General features: G+C 29.7%; 2 protein-coding genes across 8 annotated transcripts in view; one reads left to right on the top strand and one right to left on the bottom strand.

Annotated features, from left to right (window-relative positions):
- Window positions 1–20729, top strand: part of LOC115233218 (14 kDa phosphohistidine phosphatase-like) — a 154874-nt gene that overhangs the window by 35921 nt on the left and 98224 nt on the right. The gene's annotated exons all lie outside the window — the stretch shown is intronic.
- Window positions 1–20729, bottom strand: part of LOC115233216 (phosrestin-2-like) — a 110929-nt gene that overhangs the window by 29378 nt on the left and 60822 nt on the right. For all 7 annotated transcript variants that reach the window (XM_029803527.1, XM_029803524.1, XM_029803525.1 and 4 more), the window contains 3 exons: window positions 5441–5588; window positions 3066–3266; window positions 2323–2486 (listed from right to left, as the gene is read on the bottom strand). In XM_029803527.1, the coding sequence (XP_029659387.1) occupies window positions 2323–2486; window positions 3066–3266; window positions 5441–5588 (513 nt within the window). The remainder of the gene's footprint in view (window positions 1–2322; window positions 2487–3065; window positions 3267–5440; window positions 5589–20729) is intronic.

Raw genomic sequence — 20729 nt, forward strand, 5'->3', positions numbered from 1 at the left:
AGCAGGAAAACAAAAATTAAAATATACAGAACGCTGATAAAACCAGTCTTAACGTACGCCTGCGAGATATGGACAATGAGCAAAAAGGATGAAAACCTCCTATGCATCTTCGAAAGGAAAATACTCCGTAGGATCTTTGGAGAGGTCAGCATCGGTGGCATATGGCACCGAAGATATAATAACGAATTATACCAGCTGTATAATTGTCATCACATCGTGACATACATAAAGGTCTAACGGCTTAGATGGGCAGGGCATATACAAAGAGCACCAGAGGATTACCCATCAAAATGAATCCTACAGGGTGAAGTGGGTGGGGGCAGACGACCGGGAAGACGAAGGTTTAGATGGCTGGATGGGGTTGAACAGGATGCCGCCACCATTGGAGTCAGAGGCTGGAGAAGTGTGCCCATGGACAGGAGAGTATGGAGGCGGAAACTGGAGCAGGCATTGGCACACAAAGGGCTGTCACGCCAATGATGATGATGATGATGATGATGATGATGTTTTGGAGTAGAAAAAAATTAATTGTTTGAAAATGATGATCAGGTTGCTAGTGAAGTCTCTTGCATTGTTGGAGAAGTATAAATGTTCTTTGGTTAATTATTGATTAATTTAACAAGAAAAATATGTATATATATTATACTTATTGATTATTACGACTACGCGCCAAAAATTGAATTTCTAGAAAAATAAATTTTGCACAAACCAATTTTTAACTCCATAATAAATAATTTTTGTCTTATATACATCAATATTGTTCTGATTTAAAAGAAATTGTTTTTGTTTCTTTTCTGTACCTAAAAAAGTATAAAACAATTTAGGACATATTTTAATTGACGAAAAAATTAATTTGTTGCTGTCCTTGTAATATTACATTTTTGCACTTGTGTATAATTAAATTTTCATTAGATGTAACCAGATTAATTTTACTACCTAATTTTTTATAGATTATATAATACGTTTAATATATCTCGTAAAATATCTCGTAAAATATTTAGTTTTCGATAATCTTACCGTAATACTTTTATGTACAGAATAATGAGACAAATCAATTAAGTTTTTAGGGATAAGGTTAACCTCACTCGATTGTAACGAACTCTCCATTGGCTAAAATTTTCTTTTTAAAACAAAGATCTCCACTAATACCAAAATCTTCAAGAGACCTTCCATTCTCAAACACGCCTCTCGCCATTAAATTTTGCTATGTATCCAATGGAATGCATGAGCAATGACTAAAGACTTATGGAAAACGTCCCTATGAAACAGTTAGTCGAAAACGAACAGTCGAGATACACACAACAGTCATAGTTGAATACCCATCTTCGTCATACCGTATTTCTGAGCATCCAGCCTTCTACGATCTGACTTAAAAATATATAGCCTCGGGATTTTTTTTTCGCGTGATGCAATTGTGATATTAATCCAAATTTCGTCTTTCAGTAAAAATGCTTTCAAAACTTAATTATGTGAGTGTGACTTATTCCAAATCCGATTATTCTATATACAGGGTGCCCCAAAATTAGGCCGATAAACTTCAGGTGGTTATAAAGGACACCAAAACAAGCCAATTTTGCCCGTATCCGTAAATAAGCCGTTTTGGCATTAGAGACTCAAAGACTAAGGAATCTCGCGAACCCAAAAATTCTGATTTTGATGAAACTTTTCACACATGTATAGGGAGGGTAAATAGATGAATTTAGAAATTTCCAGTTGCGGTCCAAAAATGATTTTAAGAGGTGAAATCTCATATGTAGAGCGGCTTTCTGCTTTTTGCTTTTCTTGATGTATCTCGAAAATTATTCAAGATATCAAAAAATGTTTTATATAAAAATTTTATGTTAAAAATACTTCTATTTAATCATATTAATAAAATTTTGAAAAAAAAAAAAATTTTTTTTTGAAGATTTTTGCCCTTATTAGTCTTTGATTCTCTAGTACCAAACGGCTCATTTGCGGACACGGGTTTATTGACAGAATTGACTTGTTTTGGTGTCCTTTATAACCACTTTATGTTTGTCGATCTAATTCTGGGACATCCTGTATATTCTATATATTCTATCATATATTATATCGATTAAAGTTAAAAACTTATATACATATATATTTGTCATCTTTTAAAAAGCTTCAAAACGTATATATACGTCTGTTGCCCTCAAAGAATTAAATAAACAAACAAAAATTTTTTGTTTTATCTCAATAATCAAAATAACTTAGAAAATACACACATTTTATAAATCACTTAATTGTTGTTACTTAGAACAGCTCTTGGTTTGGTTCAAATAAGAATAAATGTGACTATGTAAAATGCGAATTTTATACCTTTATTCTTCTTACGGATTTGCTGCTGTTGTTGCTGACATTGATGTGGACAGTGATTGAGTCTCCATGAGCATAAATTGCACGATCTAGTCTTGCTTCCAATCCGATGCGGCCGTCACTTAATAAAAATGGCTTTTCCACCGCTGCACGTGGTCCTACATTTTCTGCAAAAATAGAAGTAAAATTGCGGCTCATTCATTCTGATTCATTTTTTGCATTTGTGACAGATGCGAATAGATTTATCAATAAAAATTTATTGGAGAATATCAGTAGATTTTTATCAAACTCTCTAAAGATACATATTATTTGAAAAGTTTGGAATCAAGTTCTGTTTTGTAAAGATCCGGATATAAATACAGGGTTGCAATTACAATGTTACATTACATTAAAGACTTGTCACACAAATAAGACAAATAAGCGACAAGATAGGTAATATGTTTAATATGAATAGGTTTATCAATAAAAATTTATTGGAGAATATCAGCAGATTTTTATCAAATTAAAGATACATATTATTTGAAAAGTTTGGAATCAAGTTCTGTTTTATAAAGATCCGGGTATAAACACGGGTTGCAATTACAATGTTACATTACATTAAAGACTTGTTACACAAATAAGACAAATAAGAGACAAGATAAATAATATATAGAAAATAAATATAGATATAGAAAATAAAGTAAAAATAAATAAACTTTGAAATCTAAGTAATATCTACTTTATTAGACGCCATGATCGCAACCCACCATCATCCTCGATGATTTCATTTTCTGCAAATTCCACTCTTGTTTTGCATCCTTGAATTCTCGAGCCGATCGATGGTACTTGAGACGGAGGCACACTGTACATAGTTGTTGAGGGTAAAGGTGGTTTCACGGTTCGCTGGATCACCCGAATGCCCATTCTGACCGTGGCTTTACGGTGTAATCTCTCATCTGCCCGCTCCGCTAAAGTCCGCCACATGAAATATTAACGATGTGTGGGATGCAATAAAGGTGAAAACTGGTGCTAAATGGGAATCAAGCCACAAATTCATCCGTAGAAATAATTGAGCAAATCTTATCGGAAAAAGACCTCGCTCTCAAATCTATGCCACAAATCAAAATCTTTTTAGATTTATAAGCTATTTTCTTTTTTATGAAAATTGATTATTCCTTTTTATGTAAACTGAGGATTATGTAATTGATTAATAAGACAAAAATTGGCTAAAATAGGTCTCTGCTTATTTCTAAAAGGAAAAAAGATGAACAGATATGAACTAAAAAATGTGAAGAACTCTAAAAACTGATGATAAGATAAAAGTTATTTAAGCTGGCTTTCCAATATTTGAGTTTATGGTTTTTTAAAGCTCTTTCTTACGTGTTATTAACAATTATTAAAAAATGATCAATTTTTTCCGCCTCAACTTTTACGATTACAAGAGAGAGATGAGCAGAAAATTATTAAAAATTTAAGCAGATTATTGATCACATAAAAAAAGATGCTCAAATCATATAGGAAACGGCTACATAAAAATAAAATGTGGTAATTGATAGGGTGCAATGAGTAAATCAAATATTTCAATAGGCACAACTTTGAAAAACGCCGTTGCCACGAGTTACAGGCCATTAAAAAAAAAAAAAAAAAAAAAAAAAAGTGTTATAACTCTGCTTCTTTACATTATAAAGTAATTATGCAAGGCTCAGCTAAGTAAAAATAATGAATTTCATCTGATTCTATCATAACATTTCTTTGAGGAGAGAATCTGGGGGACTATTCCCTTGTATCTTGGTACTCATTGTAACTGAAAAGGTTACACTCCTTTAGAGAAGGTAGCCAGCCAAGGCTAGACCTTTAGACGATTTCTTTAATAAGTTCCTTTAATGATTTTTTAATGAATAGAATATACATAAAAACAATACTTGCATGTACATCAGTTTTTTAGATTAGTTTATTATGTTATTTTGCTGGAAAAATTCTTATTCAGTATTCCACTTTATTTAAGTCAGGTAGCATGGTCAGATTATTGAGAACTTGACTGTGATATATGTATATTCTCTCTGGTTTTAACATTTGTTATATTGGTATATAGTATATAATAACTTATATTATGCATGATATTACAATAATAATTTGTTACGATAATATATTGTAACTTTTAAGCGATTCAACTACACACTATACATACAAACGAAGAAAAGTTACTACAAACGATTCTGAAAATCGATGAAATATACAGTACCAGTCAAAAGTATTGCATCTTTTTTATAGAAACAGGTCATTACTTTAATGAACAAGAACATATATTAATATTATTAAATTATATTTTATTAATGTTATTTTATATTTTAATATCGTGAAAATTAAAAATTATAACAAACAATAATAGAAATATTAAATTTTTTATTTTTTAAATTAGTCAGAATCTCTGCCTTCTATTGTCGTATATACTCTTGCTATTCCTAACAATAGTTTTTTTTAAGTTGTTACTAATATTTGATTCCAGCATATTTGCAAATATTCCGCCCGTTGTTTTTGATTAATTAATCTCATCTTTCGGACGCTTCCATCAAGTTCATCCCACAATAGTTCTATTGGATTAATATCCGATGATTGCCAGAGAAACCATTTTGAAGAATCATGAATTTAATATTTGTTATAATTTTTAATTTTTACGATATTAAAACATAAAATAACAGTAATAAAATATAAGTTAATAATATTGATATATCTTTTTGTTTATTAAAATAACGACTTCCCTGTTTCTATAAGTGATGCAATACTTTTAATCGGTATTGTATAATATATCAGCGATTTTTTTTATTTTGAAATCAGAGGAGATTGTCGTTTTTTCAAAGTGCTGTGTTTTTATGGCTTTAACTATAAACGAATATTGTTACTACAAGCAATTATAAGCGAAATATCATTTCCTGTATTGAGAACATTTTATTAAAAATGGAGTGTATGTGTATAGTGTACCAAATTTACACAAATATTTCCTTCACATTATTTTGTTCGCGATTACTTTTCAATCACGTTTTATTATTATGCTCTATTGTATTTCTTTTCTTCGATCAAAGTGAATTCGTCAAAACAGAGTAAAAATAAAACCTAAGAAAAATAGCAGCTTTATTTTGCTCACCGACATAAGTTTTGATATCGTAGCTGGTACCTATAGGTGCACCATTGTATTCCTTAGCTGGTACCAATTGTACGGATGGTGGGGCTAGTGGTGTGATCTCCATTGTGAATGCGTGGGCATTGGGTCCTAACCTTTTGACAAGTGCTTCCTGTAAAAAAAGATCTCGATTCAATGTACAGGGTGTCTCATTTTAAATGCCAATTAAAGTGCAATATCAAATATCTTAAAAAACTAGTTTTGTAAAAAAAATGTTTTGAACAAAAGCTTCTTGGTTTCAAGAGGAAATTATGATGTTGATATTTTGTCATTTTCCAAAAATTATGTCAAATTATATAAGGTTATCTTAATATTTGTTTTAATAGGAATCCCCACTTTTTATTACATATTATTGTAAGTGATGCCGAAACGTTATCAAAACATAATAAAGTTTCTTCGTTCAGTAATAATAAAAATTAGTATATCGTGTCAAGATTTTAAAATTGCATATAAGATTAAAGATGTAAAAGGGCGATTTTGATTATATTTATGAAAGAGAACTAACAATAAAGAAACTTCCTTTTTTTTATTTACACATATTTAGAACATTTACAAATTTTAAGAAAGTAAAAATACTTTTAGTAAAATGTATCTGTTTGAAACATATGGAAAAATAAATATTAGTGCTTTGTCGTTGATATTTATTGGTATAAATTTTATTAAATTTATGCGAAATGTTATATGCATCATTTTCATAAATGCATTGTCGCTTTTATTGGTTTTTGACGAGCGAATATTTGTGTAAGCTGATTTTATATAAACATCGTTCTATTCTAAATATTATCTCCATTAAAAATATTATTAAAACTAAACATTATTAATTAGTTACTTGCGATTAATTGGACAAGTTATATATATATATAGGGAAAGTAGGGTAAAACCGGGTACTTTTTTGGATTTGTCTTCCTACAAAAAAATCTGAAAGTAAAAAAAATTTTGCCGACCGTTAGTAGTCTCTAGTGAACCTTGAACTATGAGAAAATAAGGCTAGTTGTTGAAAAAAAAAATTTTGGTTACCAAGAATAACAAGATTTTGTGGAAAAGTCAAAGTATCCTGTTTTGTTCTACCAGTAGGGTAAAACCGGGTATCCATTTGAAAATATGCAAAACACCGCGTAATTACAAAATCTAGATTTATTTTAATCAAAATACAATATAAAGATGTATTCTATTAATAAAAATCACAAATAAAGATATCCTCTTGTTCGACATTGCTGCAGGACTTTCTTATTTAACTTTCTAATTTTAGAGGTCTCAAAAAGTTTTTTTTTAGTGGTTTCTTTTTCTGAGTGTTAGTTTTCGTTTCCAACTGCTTTTTGTAGGGAGACAAAGTCAGGGTAACAGTTCTTCTTCTTTTCATTACATGAGATGTGTAAGTATCCGGTTTTGTCCCAACACAAGGAAAGTAACAAATATGGCGTTTGTATATTCCGGCGTACAAAGTGCCGATCAAAACTAATATGATATACTCTCTAATATGCTCAATGCTGCACTTACCGAAACATATGCTCTATATAGAAAAAGTGCACGACAACTCGATTCTTGACTCGATATCGACCTTTTTGGGGCTAAAAACTTTGAACTTCTATTAAAAAAGAAATATCGTGTGCACATGGGCACGGTTTGTTTTAAAATAATGATGGCGCCAATCTATAACTAATAACACAAGTTTGCCATAGATAACAGCACTTATTACGAAAAAACAGGGATACCCAGTTTGACCCGCCTACCCGGTTTGACCCAACTTTCCCCTATATAATATAATATCCCTATATACAATTCCCCTATATATAATTCCCCTATATAAAATAATAATACAATTGAAAGCTAAACTTTGTGGTTCTATACAAACCTGTGAGTGCAATGAAAAATTTTTACACATATTTTAACACATTTGCCAAATTATAAGATAAAATATATGTGTCTAATTTTAGATTTTTCATGCATGTAACATTTTTTATCTGTTTCTCGAATTTTTGCAAATAGTATCGATGTTTGAAATAATCAAAAATAGAGAGTGATGTTTTAAAATTTTTGTTTTTTGTATATGCTTTGTAAATATTTTTATTATATGTATAATATAGAGGAAACCGGATAGGCGGGTCAAACCGAGTATCTCTGTTTCTTCGTGATAAGTGTTACTATCTTTGGCCAACTCGTGTTATTAGTTGTAGATCGATGCCATTATTTCGAGATGAACCGTGCCCATGTGCACACGATATTTTTTTTTGAGAGAAGTTCACAGTTTTCGAGCCAAAAGAGATCGATATCGGGGCAACAATCGAGTTGTTATAGACATTTTCTGCACAAAGCATCTACTTTGGTAAATGCAGCATTGCATTCTGTATATATTAGAGAGTATATCGCACTAGTTTTGATCATCGCTTTGTACGCCGTAATGTACAACCGCCGCGTTATTTTCTTCGTGTTGGGGTAAAATCGGGTACTTACATATCTCATATAATGAAAAGAGGAAAAACTGTTATCCTGACTTTCTCTCTCTACAAAAAGCAGTTGGAAATGAAGACCGCCACTCAGAAAAAAAATTACTAAAAAGAAAATCTTTTTGAGACTCCTAAAGTTAAAAAATTAAATAAGAAAGTCCTGTAGCAATGTAGAGCAAGAGGATGTCTTTGTTTATGATTTTTGTTTATAGAATACATTTTTATATTGTATTTTGATTAAAATAAATCAAGATTTCGTAATTGCACAGTGTTTTACATGCTTTCAAATGGGTATCCGATTTTACCCTATCGGTGGGACAAAACCGGGTATTTTGATTTCTTCAAAAAATCTTGTTATCCTTGGTAACCAAATATTTTTTTTCAGCAATTAGCCTCATTTTCTCATTTAATTCAAGGTCCACTAAAGATTACTAATGGTCAGTAGAATTTTGTTTGCCCTCTGATTTTTCGTAGGAAGATAAATCCAAAAAGGTACCCGGTTTTACCCTACTTTCCCCTATATTATATATGTTGCCATAACTTTGAGTAATCTTGAAAAGATTTTACATAGCTATTGCTCATCGCTTATGGAAAGTTATTAACAAATGAAAATACATGCAAAGCGAGGTAGATTGACACACAATGAAAGAGACTCAATATTGGACATATATAGTTTATATAGATATTATTACGCATACACACGAATAGACAGGCATAGACAGGCATCATACAGATATACTTTATATAGAATATTCAAAAATGTCAAAAACATGAAAAATAAATGGGTGGAGTTCCGAATAGGTGAACCCTCCGATTTTTTTGAAACTACACTATTTTTTGTATTTTTGAACGCTGATTACGAATATGATAATGAAAATTTGCGACAAGGTCATTTTCAAGGTCAAAACTAAAAAAAACTGAAAAAATATAACTTTTTAAATATTATTTCGATAAATATTGATGTAAGAAAAAATGTGTCAAATAAAAGTTGTAGTTCTTGTAAAAATACATCATTTATGTTCTATACATTTTTTGCGTAAAACTGAAAGTTTTCGAGAAAATCGATGTTAAAGAATAAAAACGGCAGGTGAAGTTCCGAAAAGTGCTCACCTCTGATTTTTTTGAAACTCAGTATTCTTACGTATTTTGATGCACTGATTACGAATATCATAATGAAAATTGGTGCATCTCTCATTTTCATAGTGAAAATCATGAAAAACCCATAACAATTTTAGATCTTACAAAGAAAAACATTTTATGTCTTATTAATTTTTACCGTACGATAGTTTTCAACAAAAACGATGGAATCTAAATCTTATATCTGTTCTCCCATCTAAGCATGTACTTTGCAGTACATATACGATTCCACATGGGTTTACAACTTTCCACGTAGAGCGAGGTTCCACGCAAACCTATTTGTCTAGTTTTTCGGTAGTGGAGCCCCCCGCAGGGGGGCGGAACCCACTGTTTCCACGCATACACTTTTTCACGCGAAGCCAGGTTCCACATGGGTTTGCAACTTTCCACGCAGAGCGAAGTTCCACGCAAACCTATTTGTCTAGTTTTTCGGTAGTGGAGCCCCCCGCAGGGGGGCGGAACCCACTGTTTCCACGCATACACTTTTTCACGCGAAGCCAGGTTCCACATGGGTTTGCAACTTTCCACGCAGAGCGAAGTTCCACGCAAACCTATTTGTCTAGTTTTTCGGTAGTGGAGCCCCCCGCAGGGGGGCGGAACCCATTGTTTCCACGCATACACTTTTTCACGCGAAGCCAGGTTCCACATGGGTTTGCAACTTTCCACGCAGAGCGAAGTTCCACGCAAACCTATTTGTCTAGTTTTTCGGTAGTGGAGCCCCCCGCAGGGGGGCGGAACCCACTGTTTCCACGCATACACTTTTCCACGCGAAGCGAGGTTCCACATGGGTTTGCAACTTTCCACGCAGAGCGAAGTTCCACGCAAACCTATTTGTCTAGTTTTTCGGAACTTCACCCGCCGTTTTTAGTCTTTAACATCGATTTTCTCGAAAACTTTCAGTTTCACGCAAAAAATTTATAGAACATAAATAATGTATTTTTTTAAGAACTGCAACCTTTATTTGAAACATTTTTTTGTTACATCAATATTTATTGAAATAATGTCTAAAAAGTTATATTTTTTCAGTTTTTTTGAGTTTTGACCTTGAAAATGACCTTGTCGCAAATTTTCATTATCATATTTGTAATCAGCGTTAAAAAATACAAAAAATAGTGTAGTTTCAAAAAAATCGGAGGGTTCACCTATTCGGAACTTTATCCAAATAAATATATAGGGAGAATCTATAGATTTGGAATTTTCTACGCGAAGTAAGATTTATCTTACATCACTCTATGCGAGAGAAACGGGATCTATAATTATAGATTTTGTTTTGCATTGAAAGCACTAGAGGCAATATGGAGTGAATTTTTTTTATGCGACAAGCTGAAAACCTATGTAAAATCGTATAATTATAAATATCTCGCATTGAAAGCGAACAATATGAAGTACATTTTGTTTCGCGTGAATGTTTGCCTAAATGTATGCATATGTGCATATGTATGTGTAATAATATTTATGCAAATTATGTTCAATATTGAACTTTTCAAGATTCGCTTTGTACATGTATCTTTATTTATTAATAACTCTTTAATAAATAATGAGCAATAGTTAAAGTTTTTTGAAGCTTATTCAGAGTTATAATCTTGACAACATGTGTCAAGAACAATAAAATCATGACTAGATATTGTTTTTTTTCTACAAATAAATAATTATTTATTTTATGAAAATATTAAGTGCATAATCTTAATCTGACTCTTATTAGCCCGCTTGCATTGTTTATTTTACATTACATTATCGAAAGCCGATTTCTATTTATTGAAATGTAAGAGTCATTACTTAACAGAGACAATTAAAAATGTAACGATTATTTTGCGACATTTGAAAAAGCCACAAGAATTATTCCTTTGTCATCTAAAATCCAAAAAACATGTTCTTTACTACTATTCATAATATTTTTGACTCTTGAATCAATTTAATAGGATCAAAGTTTCAAAGGAGGAAGAGAACTAATGATAACGATATATTATTAAAACCAGAAACTTCAGTATTACATAAAATATTTAAAAAATGTTAAATAAAATCAGATACATAAAGAAAACAATATAAATTTTTTCTTAAAATTTCGGATTCAAAATGGAAAAAAACATGAAAATACTGAAGATAAAATTTTAAAAGTTATACGCGAACCATTATTTAGATAAATACACAAAATAAATTAGTTCACAATATTTATATTTACATGTTATGTTTTGATATTGCATTGTTGTCAAACTACCCCATCCCTTCTTTACAAAAATAGTCTTTATATTCTTTTCATATTTTTATTGCAGCAACACAAAAATTTTGTTAGAACCTTGCCGTTCTAATATTTTTTACAATTGGTTTATATTATCTAATAATTTATACCTATATAGCTAGTTTTATTGATTTATATCATTCAACGCGAATAATGGCATACAAAAAAATTATAAATAATAATTCATTTTGATGTATTCCGCAAAAAAAAAATTACATGCTTTCTTGCTTCTGCTATAATTGAACGCACGGAATTTGATCGTTAGTACTACTTTCTGTGATTAAAAAATTATGCAATGCTATTTTATCAATTGATAACGCCTAAATATTAAATGCGATTTTTATATTCTTGTCTTCAATAAACAATAATTAAAAATTTGATAAATTTATAATACATTTATAAATTTGTATAATTGTTGTATAATTGTTATATACACTAACACACTTTAATCTTGTGTGAAAAGCTTCAAACGTACAGAATTTGACCGTATACAACAGGAAAGGACCGCTGTGTGTAATAGAAACGGACAGGTACTTCAAGACGAGATGACGATGGCATTTCTTTTTTTAAAAGAAAATTTTGCATTGAGACTTTCCAGACTTTTTTGCATCATAATATCTCCTTTCATATGATACATATAGAGCAATAATAAAGACACTTTCTTAATATAATTAATTTTAATATAAATAACATAATTATAATTAACTTGATATAAATAACATAATTAATATAATTATCAAGCCATCGATCAAATAATTCGATCGGTCCAGCTGTTAGTGAGATTCTATTGGATCTAAGATCATATTAGATCTAAGGAGATTATTATCTAAGGTACTCTGAATTGAGCGGCTCATATATAGAATACGGTCGATCTGGCTGTTATATACACTTGACGCTAGTGTCTCTTATCGTTTAATGAGAGGTTCAATTAACTAAAGTAAATTATTAAATTGTTTTTTATTTAATAACCTTAAAAAATTTGGCTATGCTTATCTCGAATTAATTCTTCATGTAATATGTTAAGCATATCTTCTTCTGATATATCACAACTTTTACACCAAAAATATTTCTTTTACATTTATAAGATTTATTTTTACGAGCGAATATTTTTTGGTAAAACTGTGTGCATAATAACGGACCCAGCTCCAATAACTTTGACCTTGACATATGTTGTCAAGGTCATGATCCTGAGTAACCTGCAAAAAGTTTTAGCCGTCGCTCGTTTTTTATTAAAAAGTTATTAACAAAAAAAGTTTAAAAAATATAGCAGTTATTTTGAGTATTGAAAGGCATAAATGACTAATATGTACCCAGTCAACCACGTCTGTTCTAACAGATATTGCCAAGTGCTTGCTACAAATTATTGTCAGCAAAAAGGCTACAAATTTGGTGCAAGAGTTTTTATTACCGATTAAGCTGGCAGATTGCTGGCAAGCTCAATTTGACCTTGATCTGACCTTGGCAACGCCATCCATGGTCAAACAGCTATTACCGTTGATTGTGTCTTTTTAAGCCTTACAACTTTTGTCTGAAATATTTTTCTCTAAAATGCAATGTTTACGAGATATTTGAGTGTATCCAAACTTTCGACACACCCTGTATATGAAATCATATTTATTACATTTGTAATTCCATTAATATATTCTATAATAATTCTATGTTTATTATTCTATTTGATAAAGAGGTAAAAATCCAATGGATTTGTACAATTGAAAGAACGGAAAATTTTGAGAAGTAGCCAAAGTTCACCAATTTTATACGTCATCTTATATTAGAGAAATGTCGTCGTTTTATCGTCATAGATATGACGTCAACAGTCTGTGACTTAGAACCGTCATTCTAACGTCACTTTTACGTCGTTTCAAAAGTGAATTTGACGTAACCAGTGACTAAAAAATGACGTTATCATGACGACACCTTGCTACCTGGGGCGTTGTAAAATATATACGTGGACGCAGTGGGTTCCGCCCCCCCCCCCTCTCCCTACGGGAGGGCTCCACTTCCGGAAGATATAACCTAACCCAAACCTATTTCTAATTTAAAACTACAATTTGGTTTGGGTTAGGTTATATCTTTCAGAAGTGGAGCCCCCCCGTAAGGGGGGCGGAACCCACTGCGTCCATGCATACATTTTCCAATCCACACAAGAATTGTGGGGTGGATATATTTAAGGAAAGTTTATGTACATGGTACCAGAAAAATTACGTTTTATTTAGTTAACTTTTCTTGTTAATGACTTTTTAATAAACAACGAGCGACGCTTAAAACTTTTTGGAGAATACTCAGGACAGTGAGCTTGACAACATATGTCAAGGTCAAGGTTATTGGAGCTGGGTCCGTTATTATGCAGTTTTACCTATTTTTTTTTGTTATTGCTATAATCGTGGATGTTATTGAAAAATCAATATTGTTATAATCAAAAAATTGTTTAATTTTAATTGTTTAAATTTTAATTGTTAAATTGTTAGTTTTAATTGTTTTATTTTTTCCAAATTATTTAATTATTATTTAATTAGCAATATATTTTGTGAGCCATCTAAAAATATTAATGTTATTCATTTTTTCTGAAGAATATTAATACTCAATATTAATATAATTACGTTAAGTTGAATCAATTAGCATAGAATATTACATCAATATGCATCCTCGTATAAATGTTGTTATTGAAACCTTAGAATTATATGTTAATGAGCAATATGCTTGACCATGTATTTTTCAATGATATTCAGAATTCACAAGAAATTTTCTTGATCATGATTTATTATCAAAAACTTTTTTCTCGTAAAACGTGCATACAACTATAAAATGCATATTAATTTGACGTACGTTAACATTTTTAATGAGAGAATGATGAGATATTTATCTGATTTTGCCCTAAAATTATTTTCCATTGATTTCTTTGCATATTTATTAATTTACATTATAATTTGTAATTTATAATTTTATTAAGATAATAACGGAGTTAATATTTGGTATAATATTATGCGTGCACACACATACACAAAATATTAACCCCATTAATATTTTAATAAAATTATAAATTGTAATATAAATTAATAAATATGCAACAAGATTTAAGGGAAATAATTTGAGCATACTTTGTGATAAAATCAGAATTATTGATTTTGCGCGCGCGTATAAATGTGTAAAACTATTTATTAATTAATTTTTATATTATTATACCACATATTATATGATATATGATCTTTCCATTTTGGAAAAACGGATTAACAAAGAGATAAAATTATTCGACGTAAAAAAAAGAGATATTTACTATGATATATTGATTGTGTTTTTGGAATTATTTTGTTCTGTTTCAGAATAAGGCTAATTGCGATTTATATATTCGATCTGCAAATTGCCTGTCGTAGAGAAGAATGTAATGCTGTGCACACGTGAAAATTGTGGCGCTTTAACATTCGATATAAACCGAAATGTTTTCCTTTAAAATTTTATATTGGGTAACAAGCACTTTGCATCAGCATTATTTTAAACATTTTCAACGTTACATACTCGCTCCCGATAATCGATAATCGATCTTCAAAATTTTATTGCACTCTCCTGATGTAGCGCAGTAGGTAAAGAACCCGATCGTATATTTTTGACATTTATCTGAAACACGCTTTTATTCATCGCTCGAGATGAAACATTTTTCGCGTGAGTCGCGTTTATTTTTGGATCGATCTTTGAATGCCGCTTCATACAATTTATGCACATTAAATGACAGGCATTAAGTATGTACCGCTTTTTGGAATCATGCTCACTATGAAATGCTTGCGTAAGAAGGACACAATAAATAATTGCCATGGAAAGATCTGTGAGACCTTCTGTCGTTAGGTCAGGGTCAAGGACGTATTTCCGCGAGAACGGTTTTGCTGCGTACTCGAGACTTTACTGAGGATTTCAGATTTCCCTCGGTCATGGTCAGCGTATTTTCCACTTTTTCGAAATCTGTTTTCAACAATTCTAATATTCTTTCAACATTATCGATAATATGCAATTTTGTCATAATTTACTTTCGATTGTGAACAACTATGAATTTTCTTAAAAATGCAGAAACTGGAAACACATACAATATACACTGCTGTCTTACTATTGGAGAGAGAAAAATATATATTTTATAATAATTTCAATTATTTAAGTAAAATATATATATACCTATATGATATTATATTAGTTTACTATGCACACAAGAATAATGAATAAACTTTGGTTTATTTTCTTTAATTAAATGATAATACAGTGTACATATTTATTGTAATTGCATAAGTCTATAGAAATTGGATATAATTAAGATAATTTCAATTTTTTATGCGAGAACGAAAATTGAATATTTTAATATTATGTACAATATATAAAGATTAGATAGAATTGGATATGTTCAATACTAATTATAGTTTAAAATTATATTTGCCTTATTTATTATCAAAATAAAGCATTTTTCTTTATATGATTGACACTATGTACTTAAAACATATATGTGTATACAACTGATAATACCGTATTTTTTTTAGAAATATATATAATTTGATTTTTTTTTATGTGTGTCTTCTCCTTTCGCAAAGGTATTAAAAAATATGTTTTCTTTTTCTTTTTAAATATTGTATTTTGCACGATAGTTCACGTGGTGCATATTTAATTTTTCTAAAGTTTTTAATTCTGTTTTTTTTGTTTTTATTGATTGAGTAAGTTTGTCGAAAATACTTGTATTGAGAAAATGGTAACTCTTTTTTAATTCTATTTATTTTGTGTATGTGTGTACTTCAATGTATATTTCAAAAAAGACGCCATGTTCAGCTGTCCATTCAAGAAATTATTATACAAAAAAATATTACTTTAATGTGTATATTTTATCGGTTAAATTTTTATTATTTTTTCTACAAAAATAATGATATCAGAAAACTGTGCTATTGAGAATAAAAAATATACATATTATAGAATTTTATTTTTTTATTATTATTATGTGTTTCAATATTATATTAAATTAAAATTGTTTTATTAAATAAAATATAATATGATTGTATATTTTACTTATATTAATAAATAAATTATATCATATAAATTAATACAATTAAAGTAATGAAAAATAATTAAATTTAATGCAAAAGAATTTGGCGCTGCTATAAACATAAATAATAATGTTTTACTAATTTTGATAAAAAATTATTATTAATATATATCTTCAGGTATTGTACTAAAACTTTAAAATGTAAATTAAAATACAATTTAAAATACGTGAAAATAATTCCACATGATGGTGCCAAGTTTTTTTTTGGCATTAAATTTAATTACTTTTAATTAACGTCAATTTTCAATCGTCAGTTTATCCCATATTTTTGACATGAATGAAAATTTTCAAAATTTTCTTTGGATTTTGCATCATAATATCTCCATTCATGATATATGTGGAATAATAATAAAGACACTTATTATATATTATTCAGACCCAAGCTATCGATTAAGTTTAATAAGAACTCGATTGGCCCAGCTAATATTGAAATTCGATAATTTAAAATTCTCGCAATTGGGCGACTCGCGTATACGAGGACTGTATGATAAGTACCCGTGTTAGGGAAGAAAACGCATTTAAAAAAAAATTTTTTTTTATCTATTTCTCCACATAGTCTCCTTTCAGCTCGATACATAGTCCAGTGATATTCCAACTTTTTTAAGCCATTCAAAAAATGTGATTTGTCTAACTCTGCAAAATAGGCCTCTGTTTCGGCGATGCCCTCCTCGTTTGACGTGAACCGCTTTCCGCCAAGCCACTTTTTCATGTTTGGAAACAAAAAGAAATCGCAGGGCGCCAAATCTGGAGAATAAAGTGGATGAGGCAATTCGTAGCGTAATTCGACCAGAATCAAATCACTGACCGATATTGCTCTTTTTCCATGGTTGCAAACAAACACAAACTTGCCCACTTTTAACAGCTTTCAAAACAAAATTACTCGATAAATCTGTCTGAAATTTTGACAGGCGTCGTTCGAAAGATGGCGTTAAACAATGGTATACAGATTTTGAGTCAGTGGCGCTATCAGTCATTAAACACGGGTACTTATCATACAGCTCTTGTAAACACATGATTTGTCTCGTTGTTGCTGTGCGTAATTTGACGCGAAACAATTTACACAATACTATATCTCTTGATTCATATTGCGAAACATGTATTGCATATATAATATTATATCAGTATATAATATACTGGTTAACATGATTCGCTGAGGCAAACTTTTGTTAAATTATTTTTTTTAATTATAATTCATTGAAAATTAATATATATAAAAGTACGGAAAATATCTGCAAAACAGGGGTAATCTATATTTATGCTTAAAAATTGTATAATTTATTATATGCAGATTTTTTTTGATTGTGTATTCACGAACTTATTCTTTATTGAATGTTTTAATTCTGTATATTTTTTGCTTTTAATTCGTTAATTACATGCTATAATAAAGGAACATGCTAGTAATTATCTCACTGCGTGGAACAAGCTCAGGTTCAATTATTTAAAGAGGAACTCCATATCGGCATATTAATATATTTATGTTGGAATATTGCTTTATCTCTATTAAAGTTATGATCATCAAAATTTTTCTGGATATTGCTTCTGCTATTATACAGGGTGTCCCAGACCACCCGTACACCCCTTTTCTTTCAAAAACTAAGCATTTTAGAGAAAAATGTTTTGAACAAAAATTGTATGGTTTTGAGGGGAACATAAGATGGTGTCATTGGTTTGAACTTGGATGGCATTGTTAAGGTCACGTGAAGGTCACCTTTAATTTTTTAAATGGAACTGCCTACTTTTTATTGCATATTCTTGTAGCTTATCTCGAGAGCTTTTCAAAACACTATAATAAAGTATTTTTTCATTAAGTACTTTTTGAATTATTTTATATTTTAATCTGACATATTTTGATAAAAAAAGATTGCGGGCGCGCAGATCCTGCTTGATTTCTGCTATCAATTTGACATCAAATTGCGTTGTGCAGATTCTGCTCTGTTTTTGCTGGCTATCTGCTATAATAATTCTATGCAAATCCTGCTCGGTTTCTGCTACTGATCTGCTGTCAAATTATGTCAGCACGTTTTGTAACATTTCTGCTGACATTCTGCTATTATTATTTGATATAACAGACTTTGTATACAATCTGGAATCTTTCTGCTGACAAAAATTTGTAGCAGACGTTTGGCAAAATCTGTTCGAACAGACTTGGCTATCTGGGTATATATATACATATATATACACATATACATATACATATATACAGAATGTCCTTGACCACCCGTACACCTCTTTTCTTTCAAAAATTAAGCATTTTAGAGAAAAACGTTTTGAACAAAAATTGTATGGTTTTGAGGGGAACATAAGATGGTGTCATTGGTTTGACCTTGGATGGCATCGTTAAGGTCAAGTCAAGGACACCTTTAATTTCTTAAATGGAATTCCCTATTTTTTATTGCATATTCTTATTGCTTATCCCGAGAGCTTTCCAAAATACTATAATAAAGTATTTTTTTATTAAATACTTTTTGAGTTTTTTTATATTTTAATCTGACATATTTTGATATAAAAATTAAAATATCTCGTAAAATATTTAGTTTTTGATAATCTTACCGTAATACTTTTATGTATAGAATAATGAGACAAATCAATTAGTGTAAAAAAAATAATTGTTTTTAAGAAAAAGTATGTAATTATTTATAATGTATTTTTTTAAACAATTATTTGGTTTTTTCTTTACACTGATTGATTTGTGTTATTATTCTGTACATAAAAGTATTACGGTAAGATTATCGAGAACTAAATATTTTACGAGATATTTTATTTTTTATATCAAAATATGTCAGATTAAAATATAAAATAACTCAAAAAGTAGTTAATGAATAAATACTTTATTATAGTGTTTTGGAAAGCTCTCGGGATAAGCTATAAGAATATGCAATAAAAATAGGGGATTCCATTTAAGAAATTAAAGGTGTCCTTGACTTGACCTTAACGATGCTATCCAAGGTCAAACCAATGACACCACCTTATGTTCCCCTCAAAACCATACAATTTTTGTTCAAAACGTTTTTCTCTCTAAAATGCTTAGTTTTTGAAAGAAATGGGGTGTACAGGTGGTCTAGGACACCCTGTATATGTGTGACATGGTGATTATAAAGAAACTTTTTCATTCTAGTTTATATTTTTAACATACATATTCATTTTGTTGATCACATGTTAATTTTTTTTGCTTTAATTTTTAATATATAATAACTTAGAAAGAGACTAAATCTGACGAATTAAAATCTTATTTTCTCTGATTCTTCGATGGACGTCCTTTTATGTTAAAAAATCTGTCAAGGAATATTCTCGCTGGTTGATCTTTTCTTGAATCTTTCACAGGGTTCTGACATTTACGTCTCCATCTTTGCAAAGACTTTTAGTTTCCCTCAATACCTACCTTCGTCAAAAACCCCTTATCCACAAAGTTGACATAGACATGACATGTGTCTTTTTATTGATAAGGAATAATCAAAGGATCTATTTTCGCTGATCATATAATTTCAATGTGCTGTTATTAAGAGGCAGAATTCAGATATTTATTTTTTAATGTCACATTAATTTTAAATGTCTGGAGATTTAAATGTAGGAGATCTAATTAGGATAGATTTTTTTATATATAGTTTCGTTTGGAAATGTAATTCAGATACATTTACGAATAAATTTAACATCCCATTTTCAGAATTTTGAATTTGAATCCCATCTTTGAATTTTATAATTAATAAAATTCGGACTGTTTCTCAAGGAGCTCTAAAGCTCCAGATAAGTTTTCGGAAAGCGTTATGATGGATTATCGAAGACTACGAGGATTTTATTGTTGAAACCGCGTTTACAATTTATTTTATTTGATTTTCTTATGCATCATCAATTTAATGCTAAATAAATAACTCAATAATACTACATTTATTAATAGTATTAATTTTGATAATTTTAATTTGTTTTTAATTCAATGGTTTATTATTAATCATTAATTGATTATCAATTATTTTTAATTATCAATTATTTAATTAATTTCTTTTGAAGACAATTATTTTTGCACTTTGCATTTTCCGTGCCTGGCTCTTATCAGCCGGTTTTTTATTCGTGTATATGCATAATCAAATATAAATTACATATTAATAAGTGAAGAAGTATCCAACATAAAATAATTAGTAAATAACATATTTGTATTAATATATATTAACATATTTTTTATCAGTAGGAATTAAGAAATATAAGTTTTATAAAAATATAGATTTAAATTTATAATAATTGTAATATGTATAAGAAGTATCATAATTAGTAAATAACATATTTGTATTAATATATATTAACATATTTTTTATCAGTAGGAATTAAGAAATATAAGTTTTATAAGTTTTATAATTTAAATTTATAATAATTGTAATA

The sequence above is a fragment of the Formica exsecta genome, unplaced genomic scaffold (genome assembly GCF_003651465.1).
Source record: "Formica exsecta isolate Colony F162 unplaced genomic scaffold, ASM365146v1 scaffold164, whole genome shotgun sequence".
NCBI lineage: Eukaryota > Metazoa > Arthropoda > Insecta > Hymenoptera > Formicidae > Formica > Formica exsecta.